Below are 15189 nucleotides of genomic sequence, written 5' to 3' on the forward strand. Positions count from 1 at the left end.
TTGACTTGTTAATTGTTTACTCCATGTGTAACTCTGTGTTGTCTGTTCACACTGCTATGCTTTATCTTGGCCAGGTCGCAGTTGCAAATGAGAACTTGTTCTCAACTAGCCTACCTGGTTAAATAAAGGTGAAATAAAAAATAAAAAAATAAAAAGGGTGTATTATGGATTCAACCCACGCTCTTCCAGCTATATTGAAGAGATGCATGACATATGATAAAGTATGTGCTGGGCTACATGTACTTACACTGACAATTATTCAGAGACACTGGCTTTTTAATCGATCTCTCAACTATGTCTTGACTATAGAAGTCACATATAAGGAATATCCTACTCTCACACACAAACGAGTGCGGCACACGCACGATTGCACACGTGACCCACTACTCGGCCGGCCTGTGGGTGCTGTGCAGACCGCTCGCTCACAAACATATTTTCTTACTCTGTAATCTCGTTAGCAGGATTTGTGAATCCATCATAGTGACAGCCCAGCCCCCTGTAGAGGAGGGTATTGTAAAGCCCCTTCTCTTCCTGGAAAGTGCTGCCGCAGAGAAATGTCATCTGTCCCTGGAGGGATTTTCTACGCCCATGATGCACTTACACCATCTTATTAATTCCCCTCGTATTGCCCCCATCCGCTAACCTACACTCTCCTCCTTTCCTCTCATTGGCTTCCTTTGAGTGCTCCAGGGGGAGACCAAAGGGAACTGTAAGCATAAGCTTTAATGGAAGGTGTGTCCTTTGGCGTTCTGGGGCGATGGGGAGGTTCTCTCTCGGAGTTAGCATCTCCATCCAATGAGGAATAGCCAGGAGAGAACAAGGACGTAGAATTGTTAGCAGTGTTTTTTGTAGTAGTGCCGGCGATGTGACTGGTTTAACTCTTTGTGCTCTGCACCAGTGTATTCACTGTTCGGTGGGCTTATGTAAGTTGTTGTTGCATGCCAGAAAGTGGTTCTTAACCCAATTCTCTGTCTCTAAATATCTCACCATGTAAATAGAAATGCAACATCTGGCACTCAGATCTCCTTTTTTGTGTTTGTTCAGCTCTTCAGCCATAATGAGGTAGTGCTATTGCAGAGAATAGACACTAAATATTTTATATTGGGAGTATTAAACAAGCTAGGAGAGAGCAAAGATGACAGACCGGATTTGTCACCTTGAAATGTGTTGGTTAGAGTGGAGCATGGAGGCATGTGCCAATCCACCAGGAAGACGTCTCCATGCTGTTCTAACCTGAGGAACGATTTTAATCCTAGAATGACACTTCCTTGGAAAACAAGTAACCCTTTTCACAGTCAGTAAACACATTGGTTGGTTCAAAAGCCGAGGGGAGGTATCAAGAGCAGTGTTTTTACATGACAGGACTATGTTGTCTCTTCAAGCTGCAATCAGTTTTCTGGCAACGTTTACCTCACAGAACCTCTCCTTAAACCCCTGGAAGGAGTTGAACTCCAGCTAAACTCAAGCAAGGGACCTTGAAACAGCACATAGTTCTTTGTTAGCTTTTGAGGAGCGTGGCTACTCTTGCCCAGACAACTACTGTAGCTCTCATGCCAGATTTCACAGTCTTTTTTCTGGCCTAAGGATGATGGAAGTATATGAGCTCTGAACACTTTGAAGTCCTGCCCGGGGGGGTGGGGGTAAATCATATTGCGGTGTTCTCCCATGTAACGAATGACAGCTCGTCCCAGCAGACAGACGGTTTGAGAAATGTTGTATACCCAAGAGCAGAGCTCCAGTTAACTCCAGAGTTCACTGATCAACCGCTGTCACTTTTCAGGGATTCATACCCTCTACATGTCTTAAAGTAATTGTCCAGTGAAAATCTCACTTTTAAAAGTTAATATTCTGTTAGCTTACAGTGCATTCGGAGCCTCGCGAGTGACGCTGCGGTCTAAGGCACTGCATCACAGTGCTAGAGGCGTTACTATAGACGCAGGTTCGATCCTGGGCTGTGTCACAGCCGGCCGCGACTGCGGGACCCATGAGGTGGAGCACAATTGGCTCAGCGTCGTCCTTGTGGGAGGATTTGGCCGGACAGGATGTCCTTCTCCCATCGCGCTCTAGAGACTCCTGGGCGCATGCACACTGACTTAGGCCGCCAGTTGTACAGTGTTTCCCCCGACACGTTGGTGCGGCTGGCTTCCAGGTTAAGAGAGCAGTGTCAAGAAGCAGTGCGGCTTGGCAGGGCCTTTTCAAATCATGTCCAATCAATTGAATTTACCACAGATGGACTCTGTCCAAGTTGTAGAAATATCTCAAGGATGATCAATGGAAACAGGTTGCACCAGAGATAAATGTTGATTCTCATAGCAAAGGGTCTGAATACTTGTAATAGAATTGCAAAAAAAAAATAAACGTTTTTGCTTTGTCATTATGGGGTATTATGTGTAGATTGATAAGGGAAAAATGTATTTAATCCATTTTAGAATAAGGCTGTAGTGAAATTTTGGGGGGGAAAGTCGAGGGGTCTGAATATTTTACAAATGCACCCAAATAATGTTAACTCTTCGAATCTTTGTTTTCATCTATGCTATTGGCCAGAGAACTGATCTCTCTGCTTGTTTGCTCCCCGCCTGCCCTGGTCTGTCCCTCTCATTCTGGTACAGGTGTCCTCACCACTCTCTCTCTCCAGAGCTTTGCTCGCCTACGTCATACGCATACATCGCTGACTTTTTATTGATCTGCGGTTGGACAATTTAATTAGTGACTCTTAGGGCAATAAACGAACATGTTGCTCTTGTTCATTTTGCTTTTGTCTACCCTTGGCTTTTACAATGTTGCCGATACTTTTAGAGCCCTTTACTCTGTGAATGAGGAAATATGACTGTTTCTCCCTTGAGTATGGTGAGAAACCTGACGCTTGCTCCGGCAATGCACGTGAGAACTATGCACATTTCTCCCAAACAATATGGGAGAAATGGGGCTCTTACATGTCAGGATTGTTCCCTTGGTACTTAACCATGTCTCTGGACTTCACACTTCTCCTGAAATATGTGGTGTTAAAGACTCTGGTGACTCTGGATTCTCCTTCAAGTGCTCTCTGTCAAACCTAATGTTGTAACCCTCGATCTAGACCTGCCATTATCTTGCTTCTTCTATTGTCTGGAAATGTGCAATCTAATCCAGGTCCTGACATTCTTACCCCTTCCAAATTAAGTAGTCAGAGTGGCCTGAAGTTTTTGCGTATGAATGTAAGAAGTCTTCTGCCGAAACTTGATTTTGACAATATATGGATAGAAACTGCCGACCCTGATGTATTTATTCTTTCTGAAACCTGGCTCAAAAAATCTATTACAGACAAAAATATTGACAAATGGTTACAATGTTTTTCATACAAATCGTAAATCTAAGGGTGGTGGTGTCGCTGTATACGTAAAAGTTACTAAACCTCAGCAATTTGAATATCTGTCTTTGAACCTAAAACTTGGCTCATCTTTAGATATTGTTGTATCTTGTTGTTATAGACTATCTTCTACTGTTGGCTCTCTGGATTGTATTTTCAAATCGTTATCACTGATTGTCTATTCTGAGTTTGTCCTGATGGGGGATCTGAATCAGGACAGGTTAACATCTAGCTCTGATCAACTCTACATTCTATGCACTACCCATCATTTCACTCAGATTGTCAACAGTGTAACGAGGTTGAATATAAAGTATCTTCTGAAATCCTCTTCTTGATTGATTTGATCTTAACCAATACTCATCATTTTAATGCTTCTGGTATTTTTGCAAATGACATAAGTGATCACTGTGCTTTTGCCTGTGTGAGAGATGGTAGAATTCCAAAGAAATCTCAACATGTCATTAAGAAAATAAACTGTAAGCGGTTTGATTTTCAAGGTTTTTTACATGGAATAGAATGGAATTAATCCCCGATGTTGAACTAGCCTTTTCTAACTTCCACAACGCATTCCAGGATGTATGCAGTAGGCCCCTTTAAAAAATGCAGGAATAAGGAGAACCCTTGGTTTACTAAGGATCTTACTAAAATCATAAGGGAACTAAATGCTATGTGGGCTAAAGCAAGAGGGACTGGTTCGGCAGACGATTGGATGGCTTTTAAACGTCTTCGAAATATGGGTGTGGCTATGATCTGTAAATTGAAAGCAGACCACTACTTGAAATCTACTTACTAATTTAAATAATCCATCCACATTTTGGCAAGTAGTGAAAGGTTTGGAGTGCAAAAAAGATACACAGCTTCCTAAACAATTGTTGGTAGACACACAGATTTGTAACTGAGAGAACCTCCATTCTGAAAGCCTTGAATCAGCATTTTTTTTAGATGCAGGCAGTTTATTTGAAAAGGTCAAAAGAATATATGAGCCCCCTATGAATTTACCTGACACCCCTGTGCACTCCTTCACCAGGTTCTCCTTTTTCATCCTTCTCTGTTTCAGAAGTGTGTAAAGCCCTGAAAGAAATTGATGGAAAAAAGTTTGCCCTTGCCCTGGTGAACTAGACCCCCACTTCCTACACCTAGCTGCAGACATTATTGCTCCCCCTTAACATGTATTTTTAACCTTACACTTGATGTTAAGGAAATCCCCAAGTTATGGAAATCTGCTTTTGTACTGCCTCTCCTGAAAGGTGGAGATCCTTTGCTACTTGACAACTATCGACCCATATCAAAATTGTCTGTACTGTCAAAGGTACTGAAGTTACTGGAGAAAACAAGATCTTAAATGGAATGCAATTGGGTTTTTAGGTCTGGCCACAGCGCTGTTTCAGCAACATTGAAGGTTTTAAATGACATCCACTGTGCTCTTGACAAGAAGTTACATTGCGTGTCTGTCTTTATTGATTTGTTGAAGGCATTTGACACTGTGGACCATGCTGTGTTAGTGCAAAGGTTAAAATGTTGTGGAATTTCTGGTCATGCTCTAGATTGTGTACGATTTGATAGGTAATTTGTCAACCAATGTTTAATAGCGGATGGTTGTAAATCTGAGTCCATAGAGGTGTGCTCAGGTGTTCCGTAAGGTTCTATTTTGGGCCCACTGTTGTTCATTTTGTATATCAACAACATTGGGGATCTTATTGAAACAGTGGATGTTCATTTTTATGCAGATGATACTGTTTTTTATTCAGGTGGTAGTTGTATATCTTTAGCTTTTGAAAATTCCCAAAGAGCATTTAACATCATTCAACAGAATCTGTATGATTTAAAGCTGGTTCTAAATTTGGGTAAAACAAAATGCATGTTATTCTTTTTTTCTAATCTAAACATTAGAAAAACCCCACCTCAAACTTGTATCTCAAAAGGAGGATTAGCTGGCCAATCGGCGATCTACTCGTATTAATAATTTTGAATGCCAGTATACGCCCACACCGTTCTGTTGTTGGGGTACACCCACACCCTTCCAACACAGAAAGCTGCTTTTTAACAAACCTAGTTTTCCTTACTAAATGTTTTAATTATTTCACTCATTGTAATCAATTATTATAGGTCATAGTTCATAGAAATCTGGAAAGTTACTTTAAAAAGAGAGAAGAAAGGACTGCAATAGCACAGCTGGAATACTTCTGTCTTGTATCATTCCTCCTAACTGTTGCCCACTGGAAGCTTAAAGGAGAGCGGGCTTTGACCATTAGCTGATATTCCTGTCTGTTTTATTCCCTCATCCATTTAAACATTGTCTTAGGAAGCTGTGTTTGTCATAAAGACATGGCTCTCGCTCCAAATGACACTCTCGTCTGAAACGGCTTCCCCACAGCCCAGAGTGTGATTCTCTTCTAGGTCTCTCAACTCTCTCCAGCTCCACATAGTAGGCCACGATTTGGTGCACTGGCTGGCATCTCCAAAAGCTGCCTGGTGAACTCAGTCTTCACATCTGCTTGTCAAGAAACAAACCGTGGAAGGACTCACTTTGTAATCACTTGTCCCATCTATAAATATTCCCACTGTTCTCACATTGTGAAAGCCGGACAAAAACCTGCTGTGGTCAGAATACTGCTACATTAAAACTCAGGGAGCATCTATTCTTAACAGTTTGTGGGCATTCCCCTTTCTTTTCACATGTCAAAGACACAGACATGCTTTAGTTGGTTGCTTTTGTTTTTCAAACCACAATTAATGGAATGCATGCTTGAATTGCCACTAAAATGTCTTAAACTTTTCACTTTGAGTTTCATGTTTCCTAATTACTCCCTTTGTTATCCCCTCCCTGCGGCAGAGAAACAACATATTTTTGTTTGAATTCTGTGTCTGTTCCTACTAATTTTATACTTGTTTTCAAGAGTTGTCTCTAGACTTGTTGCAACAACATTTATAGTTACCGTACTTATGTTTTGTGTGTTAACTTAAACACATACGCAAACTCCATCAGACGACACCCAGTGCTTACTGTAAGTGCAGCTGTTGTGGCTGGATATAGATGTCTTGGTAAAGCTAACAAACAGCAGGTATGGTATCTTGTTGCATAAACAAGACAAGGCCATCCACTGACCCTACCAGACATGCAGGGATGACAGATTGGCCATCTCTTAAAAGCAGTGACACATGAACCACCCTGACTCCGACACCCCCTTGTCCGCTGCAGACGGCTCTCGGGAAGCAAGGTTAAAGGGGTGATGACCCTGGGCCCCTCGTTTTACCGTCCCCGTGACTCAACAACAGAGTAACTACCCTCCCCCTGCACAGCCTGGGTTGACACACTTCCCATAAGCATTACCATCTGTGCTCTGGTCCTCCTCTTCACAAGCCAGCCCTCTCTCTCTTTCGCTGTCTGGTTAGTGGTTCCCTCTCTCCTCCTATCTGTGGCTCCCTGCCCTTTTTCTGTCTGCCTTTCTCTGTGAATGTATGCTTGTAGGGGAGGGGGGGGTTCTCCCATTCCAGAATTGGAGCTTTGCCTCCCTACATTAACCTCTCCCTGTGCCAAGAATACTGACCTGGATATGCACTGTTCCGGTAAGCCTGACCCCTTCGGTCTGTCAGGACCTGATCTGTCTGAGTGAGAGAGCGCGTGTGTGTGTGACGTTTCTCCCAACTTTAACAGCACCTTTTCATAAAGAAAGGCAGAGAGCATTGCTGAGGTCGCTGAATGAGTTTGGTGGTTTCTCGCTGGCCCACCTCCCTCTCTCTCTCCCTCCTTTCTTCCCTTGCTCTGTGGTGTTTGGACTCCAACCCTTTCAGACTCCTTATGGTTTCTGTTGAAGTCTCAGCCAGTGGTATTCTCTGAAGCCTTACAGAACAACCAAACCGCCAGCGCAGGCCTCGCCTCCCCCCTCCACTGTCCCGTCCCAGCTCCAATGTAGGAAAAAATAACCAGGACAAAGCAGCCCAGCTCATTTTACATCAGACTACTGGAACTATACAGACCCATTTTAGCAAGAGCTGCTTTTGCGCTCATTGTGGGGGTACAACACTCTTACCTATCATGGATTGCACCGCGTCAATGAGGAAGACGTGTGTCCGCACAGGGGTGAGGTGTTCACGACAAAGGTGTTTGCTGCGGCGCCGGGAACAGGGTTGTGTAGGCGATGCTATGGCAGCAGGAGTCGGTCATGCTGCCTCGTTACTCCAGAGATTGTTGTTGGATATCTGCTGTTTGTCACATGGGCACACCTCAGAGCTGCCTCGCATTGAGACAGGCCACACTGGAGGAAGTGATGGACAAGAAATGGACATAGAAGGAGGTGAGAATAGAGGGAAGAAATGGAGAGGAGGAGGAGAGAGTTATTGAATGCGGTCAATCGCTGTCTCATTGTCCATCGCAGCACATGCAAAGCTCTTCTTTCTCTCTCTCCCCACCTGACTCCATTAGACGATCATTAGTAATACTCAATGATTGACAGCACATTTGACTAATAAGCGCTCACTGTGTTCTGTAGTTCGTAGGCCTCGTTCCTCCCCTCACCAGAGCAAGGTATCAGTGAGCGACAGGAGGGTGTGGATGATGAGGCATGGCATCTGTCTGTAATATACCCTGTGATAATGACTTATATTTGACCTCTGTCATTATCGCCTCTGTCAGCTCATTACATTTGATCCATTGAAATGCCTCTGTGTGTCACGATGAGAGATGGAGATGGACCAGAGGTATGGCTGAGATGTCATCCGTCTCGATTAAGGGAGATTTAGTTGGACATGTGGAGATACAAATGGAGGGAGATCACAGCATAAATGGTGTTGAGAGAGAGGTAAATTTGGATAGTGTCTCTAGAGAAGGAAGAATATTGTATTGAACTGAGGTTTTATGTATTTTCAGTTCATTTGTGAGATATTGAGTACACAGTTTAACTGTAACACAGATGACTGTAAACAAATGATAGGTGGTTTGTTAACTCTTGCTGGCACAGGAAGTGTAGCATTTAATTATTTAATTGCTCAAGTTACTGTCTCCACAACTGTTTTTAATACTGTCTCCAGCATATTTTGAGGGTATTTATTCCTGGATCTCCATACAGATAGACCCATCTCATTCATCTCCCAGCCTTGCCGCTCTTCCACCACCACCACCCACCCCCAGAACCTCTGAAGTCACTCCACTAAACTCAAACCAGCTTGCTGACTTATTTTCGGACATGTACTTTCGGAGCATAGCGCTTACGGGCATTGTGATCTTACCTCCCCTATAGGTCTATCTCTGTCTGTCTCTCTCTGTCTGCGTCTGTCTGTCTTAAAAATAGAATATCAACTCCGACTCTCCACCAAAACTGTAATCCAAACAATGGGTGACCTGCCAACAAGTTCAGTATGTGTTGTTAAGATGACCCGCCACTCAAACTGCTGCCTATAATGGCATTTTATTTTCAATACAATTCTTTTATTTTTTTTATTCAGTTGCGTTACAAGACAGTTGTGATTTGTAGAAGAACAGTAATGATTTCTAAGCATTGGGAACCTACTCCAGAGGAGTTGGAAACAATGTGTCAGTGCCATTGGAATGATAATAAAATGATTAGATTAAGGGTTCCTAGCGTCAGTCAGCGTTCTGTAGCTATTAAATGCACTGCTGTGTGGTGGGGTGTTCTATTTCAGTGCAACATAAGCTTTTTTCACATGCTGTTTCAAAAGGCTTAGTCACTACTGGCATTGGAAGGAGGGGTCTACTTTCCAAGGGCTTTGCCATTCAAATGTTGGGGTTGAAGCCTGACCACCTCTGCCAGCTATGATATGATATATCAGTCATTGGTTAATATGCCATCACTCAAAAACCACTTAGCCAATCGCTATTGCCTCTCCTGTTTTGAGACCTTTGCGCATTACAGCTGCTGGAAGAAAAGGCATGATGTTTCCTCAACCTAACTGATCTTTTCTTTTTCTGCCGTAAACACAAACAAATAATTAACGGTGTCTCTTACGGGAACCACGCCTGGTTAGAGTAGAGCTTGCTGGGAGATGGAGGAGGCGGGGACCAAGGTACTTTGGGCTGTTTACGAGGGGTCCCCATGGGTCTTGTATCCCAGAGTGGAATGACTTTAACATCTGAGCTGAGGAGACGCTACTGCTGTTATTGTTTGGATTAACTAGTGTGGAAAAGGGGGGCATCATGGCAGACCAACAGAACATAGTTCATTTAGTTGTTGTGACCCTCCGCTGTCCAACTCCCTTTACTACAGACATGGCCAGTCACTAGTTAGCACACTGTTGGGCAGCTCACGAGGATGGGTTCTGTCAATGCACTAGATTGCCATTTCTGAGGTTTCTTGCAGTGACCCAAGCTTCGCCTAAACTGCCCAGAACAAGCTAGTTCCAGTCTGCAATGTGTTCTCTGGACCACTGTAACTGTGTTCTCCTTGGCAGATGAATGCAACAGGGGTCATTCAAACAGGGATAACCTGTTAGTCATAAATCCATCCATCTCCCCTGCTCTCCTGTTAAAATTCCTGTTGCTGAAATGACCCCCCACCTCTAACCCCCGTCAGTCTCCAGCACCCTGCAGCCAGTCTGACCTATTTAATGGCCACTGTCTACATCTCTCTCCAGGAGGGGTTAACAGCACACTCTAGTATAGATGTGTGTTCATGTGTGTCTCTTCTGTTCTAGAGGGGGGGACATTAAGTGTCCGTCCTAGTAAGGATCCAACGCTATTCAGTAATAAAGAATGTCATTGTTAGCGGCTGTACTGCTTGAGAAACCTCTGAAAGGACATGTTTGATGAACAACATTTTCCAGCCATGTGCCTTGTAGAGATTTACTGTCATAATGGTGTCAGTGGTGGGATCCAGCAGTAATTATAGTCCACCAGTGGAAGAAAGACAAAGAATGAGGTCTTGAGAGGCTGTGCGAAAGGGCTAGAGCTGGAGAGAGAGATGGAAAGAAAGAGAGAGACGCCCTCGCGCAACCAGGAGCACATTCCGTGGTGCACTGATAGTTGCCATGACGACCATCTGCATTATTGTACTTCTTCAGCAGGGTGAGATTCTGTGGCGTGAGGGAGGAAAATGAGAACCACCAGAGCACTGTAATGTACGTGCTTCTTTTTCAGGTCTATATGTTTCATCCGGGTGAACGAGTGTCTGGATTTGTATGCGTTTATTATAAAACATTCTGTGCCATTTTTAGGCTCACATGTTCTGAAAGAAAAGATAATCTCTAAAGAGCTGTTCTATTTTTTTATGTGCTTGTAGTTGGCATATTTAGGTCGAGAGAATACATTAAAATGAAGATCAATGATTCTATGCAGTCTAATTTCTCAGCTGTGGTGCCATATCCCTCTCCCTTAGGCATAGGTGACTAATCAGCCATTTTATAGCCAGTGTGTGTTCTAACAGTGACAGTACTATGATGTGTTAAGTAAATAACACTCCCACCACTCTAGAATGTCCATTGGTGGACAACTGCCTGTTGCCATGTGTGCCCATTGTTGGGGAGTTTTATTTTGACACAGCGGAGTAGTCGACACACAGGGTTGTCTCCATTGATACACATTTATGGTCTGTGGTGGTGTAGGGGTGGTGGCTGGTGGCCACAGGTCAAACAGACCAGGTGTCCAGATGGCAGTCTCCTGTTTTTATTGGTTTCCGCTACTTCCAGAAAGTGTCACCTCGCCTACTCCTCTCTTCCTTCTTTCTCTCCGCTCCACTCCTTCATTGAGACGGGGCGTTGGTCCTCTCCCATCTGCCGTCTTGGTGTTGGACTGACTGCTGCCTCATTTGGATGTTAAACACGTAGTGATGATGAGAGCCGTTCTAGGGCCTTCTATTGGCTCGGAGTGCAGACTACACTGACGCTTGTTTATGCTAATACAACTGTCAGCTAGTTAAATAACATCACAGAGGATTAAGCACATGCTCGGAGCATTCCAGTAGCTTGATTAACTTGATTGCCTGATGTAATATGAACATGCTGTTTAATCAAGAAGATTAGCCAAATTGTCCTTAGCATTAAGAGACGTGAAAGAGGGGGATATTTAAGCAGGGACAGCTCCTACTTGAACACAAGCTACTAATACGTGGCAGAAATTGTGCTTGGAATGCTCATGACCGACCCCTTAACAGTGAGGCGAAATGAAGTCATCTCCCAGACTTATTTTTGTGGAGGGGTCCTGGTCTGAATAATAGAAATGGGTTCTTAATCCTTCCAAGCCCTCCCCTGTTTATTCTGGTCTTCCTCAGTGTCCCAGAGCCCGTTTGCTCTCCCCAAAGCTGTGCTCACCTGGCTCCATCCCTCTGCTTTTCACATACTGTAGGATCGATGTACAGTCCACCCGACGTCCTCCCGCAGGGGATTGTGGGATAGCTTGCATCTGTTGTGAAGGACAGATTGATCTCCAGGGTGTGTAAGAGACAGGAACTTCCTCCAAGGGGATTTGTTGTAGGAACTGTAGTGTTGTTGTGTCTGGAGGAATTGTTACGAGCTCTGTACATTAATCTCTAAGTTATGTGTGTGTTGTGGTGAGAGATTTGGTGGTTGTCTTTGGTGGTTGAGCAGTGCACATGATTCTTTCAATTAAACTGAGAGCAAGCAAACGGCTCTTTGACTAGATCAAGGAGTTGCCTCATTATGGTTCCGGATTGAGAATTGATCCCCTCAGGCTTAATCTGCTGCAGATCAATACATAATTGTCCTGCTATCTGTATCGCTGTACTGTGGTGTTGACCTGAATCCTTTCTCGCCCTCCTTCCCCATCTCCATCTCTCCAACTCTCCCTCTAGGTGAGGAGAGCCAGGAGCTGGGCCCCCCTCCCTCTGTGGACGAGGCAGCCAACACCCTGATGACGCGCCTGGGCTTCCTCCTGGGAGACAAGATGAATGAGGGACAGCCGGGCTCACAGTACGACATGGACGACCACGACAACAGCCAGGTAGGTTACACACACGCACACTACACACACACTAGAGTACAGTAAGAGCATGGACGAACACGACCACGGGCAGGTAGGTTACACACACGCACACTACACACACACTAGAGTACAGTAAGAGCATGGACGAACACGACCACGGACAGGTAGGTTACACACACGCACACTACACACACACACTAGAGTACAGTAAGAGCATGGACGAACACGACCACGGACAGGTAGGTTACACACACGCACACTACACACACACTAGAGTACAGTAAGAGCATGGACGAACACGACCACAGGCAGGTAGGTTACACACACGCACACTGCACACACACTAGAGTACAGTAAGAGCATGGACGACCACGACGACAGCCAGGTAGGTTACACACACGCACACTACACACACACTAGAGTACAGTAAGAGCATGGACGAACACGACCACGGACAGGTAGTTTACACACCCTTTTGTCATGCACTGTTACAGTATATTATTATTAGTTTGTCAATACTTTGGAGTCTTTAAAGACCCATCATGGCATCAGGATACAAAGTGCAGGCTTTCTCCTAGATGAGTAGTCACTACTGTAGGTGGCCAACACGCAATGTGGTCCAGCTTATAAGGGTCCCACAGCTATAGAAGCACACCCCCAAACAGTTGGATGTGCAAATTACTTTCCAAGGCCTCTTAAGCGTCGGAACCAAGTGGACCATTTTGTAGATTACGTCATTTGTTTACGGCGAACTCAATGGCCCCTGACACCACTATGCGCCGGCTCAGAAGATGTTTGTGAAGATCAATCCTATGAGTTATGGATAACCTAGCTCGGAGTGAGGGGCGCTAGGCTCTCCTTCACTCCTGCAGAGCAGAACCAACATACCGTGACCTAGGGCAGCTGAGGCCCAGGGGATGGTAACCCGCTACCTCGGTCGTGAAAACTGCCCGCCGCATGCCACATCCTCTTGTCTAAGCAGTGTGCCTCCACGGAGGCCTATCCAATGGCAGATCCAACGATGCTGGAGCGACTCCGCCTTAAAGCCTGACCCACTTTCCACACTTCACACGTTGGGTGCATCTTAACTAGTGCCTTCCACCTCTGGTGTCCTTCATCAGGAATGATCTGACTCTAGCCCATTTTGCCTTTATCGGTCTTTCTGATCTGTTGAGATGAGTGGAAGGAGAAGAGGAGAGCTTGTTTAGACTATTGAGATGCACCCCTTGTTCTACACAGCTCAGCAGTATGCCTTTGGTTCGGTCCTTCGTGCCAAACTGCAGTGGTAACAAAAACCCAGCCCTGGTTTTCTCAAGTCCCAGTTTAGAGGCCTGCCACTCCCACGCAAGCAGTCTGGGTAGGCTAGGTGGGAGGGAAACTCCCGTTCTATATTCATTTCTACGGAGCCTCCCTAAACACATCCGAATCACAGCAGAGTTGTTATGACCAAGGAGCATTCCATACTTGGATGCCCTCTGTCTTGCGCCAAACCTTCCCTAAGAAGTCACTCACACCTTGCTCACATCCTGGTCTCCTGTGAATTTCTATGCTATTCTGACTAATCTCCAGATTTATTTTCAAATGGCCAATGTTCAAATCAACTCGTTTTTCATTTAGAGCCAGGGCCATGGATAATTGATGAACAGATTGTCTGGAATAAGAATCCAGCATGCCAGGAGGTGGGCCTGCCTCTCTCTCTCCCTGCCCCTGCTCAATAGATCAAAGTATAACTGGATCTATTCTACTTGCTTTGCTCACTAAACGTATTGATATTCTACTGAATTAGAATTCATTATATTGCAAAAAATGGTTCACTCATGAAAATAATTGCATGAGTCATCAAAAGATATTCAAAAGTGATGACTACGGTTACACATGCACTGGAATAATATGGCAGGCAAGGACCGTATCAATGATTGCTGATCCTAGCATTCTTTGGTTGTCGGTCTATGGTGTGTGCGTGCGTGTGGGTGCACGTGTGTGTAGACTACTTAGTACATGAGATATGTCAACTGGTTGTACCTTACCATAATTTAATCACAGCTAATTTACCTGATCATTTCTCATGGGTTTATGCAGTCCGGTGTATCGCTGTACTTCAGTATAGACCTGACCCTTCCTCCCTCCCTACCAGGGCATGATGTCAGTGACCCAGCGGATCAGCCCCTGCTCCAGCCTGGCCAGCAGCACAGCCTCTCCCCCTGCAAGCAGCCCCTGCTCCACACTGCCCCCCGGAGGGGCCCCCGGGAATCACGCCTCCGGAGACTGCGCCTATGGTTCCATCACCAGCCCCACCTCCACCCTGGAGAGCAGGGACAGCGGCATCATCGGTGAGGGACAGACACTCACTTATTTTGTGGAAGTTATGTAATGTTTCCCATGTATTTCCTGGCATGCCAAACGTTTACACTGAAAGCCATGTTTTCTGTAACAATTTGATATACTCATGTTTTAATTCTTTACATTTTGGAAAAGCCAGGTGATAGGATGAGCTGTATTTAAATATGTTTGCTTTATATCCTTGTGCTCTACTGTTGGGAGATTTTGTTATTGTTATAACATTGACTTTGAGGCGTGTAATTGAATGAAGAGTAAACTCGCCCTGCTCCATGGGTCTTAATGGGTCTCAGTTTTAAACTAAGCAGAGTCTCTAAAGAACTGTAACACGGCATATATTTGTCTAAACTACCTTTTATCTGACAGCCACGCTGACCAGCTACTCTGAGAATGCTGACCGGGGTGGGGGGAAGCACGGGGAGGGCTCGCGGGGTAGCCTGAAGCTGTGGCAGACCCAGAAGTGTTCGGGCACAGACTCGTTCCTGTACCGCGTGGATGAGAATATGGCTGCCTCCACCTACAGCCTGAACAAGATCCCAGAGAGGAGCCTGGAGACGGCCCACTCCATCCCACTCTACCTCATGCCCCGGCCCAACTCTGTGGCAGGTGAGTCACT

The 15189-nt window shown here is 45.0% G+C and overlaps 1 protein-coding gene across 2 annotated transcripts in view; it reads left to right on the forward strand.

The window, feature by feature from the left end:
- LOC115104256 (protein TANC2-like) overlaps window positions 1-15189 on the forward strand; it is a 145317-nt gene that overhangs the window by 107399 nt on the left and 22729 nt on the right. For both annotated transcript variants that reach the window (XM_065006517.1, XM_065006518.1), the window contains exons 5-7: window positions 12106-12254; window positions 14371-14566; window positions 14940-15179. In XM_065006517.1, the coding sequence (XP_064862589.1) occupies window positions 12106-12254; window positions 14371-14566; window positions 14940-15179 (585 nt within the window). The remainder of the gene's footprint in view (window positions 1-12105; window positions 12255-14370; window positions 14567-14939; window positions 15180-15189) is intronic.

Source organism: Oncorhynchus nerka, linkage group LG21, assembly GCF_034236695.1.
Source record: "Oncorhynchus nerka isolate Pitt River linkage group LG21, Oner_Uvic_2.0, whole genome shotgun sequence".
NCBI lineage: Eukaryota > Metazoa > Chordata > Actinopteri > Salmoniformes > Salmonidae > Oncorhynchus > Oncorhynchus nerka.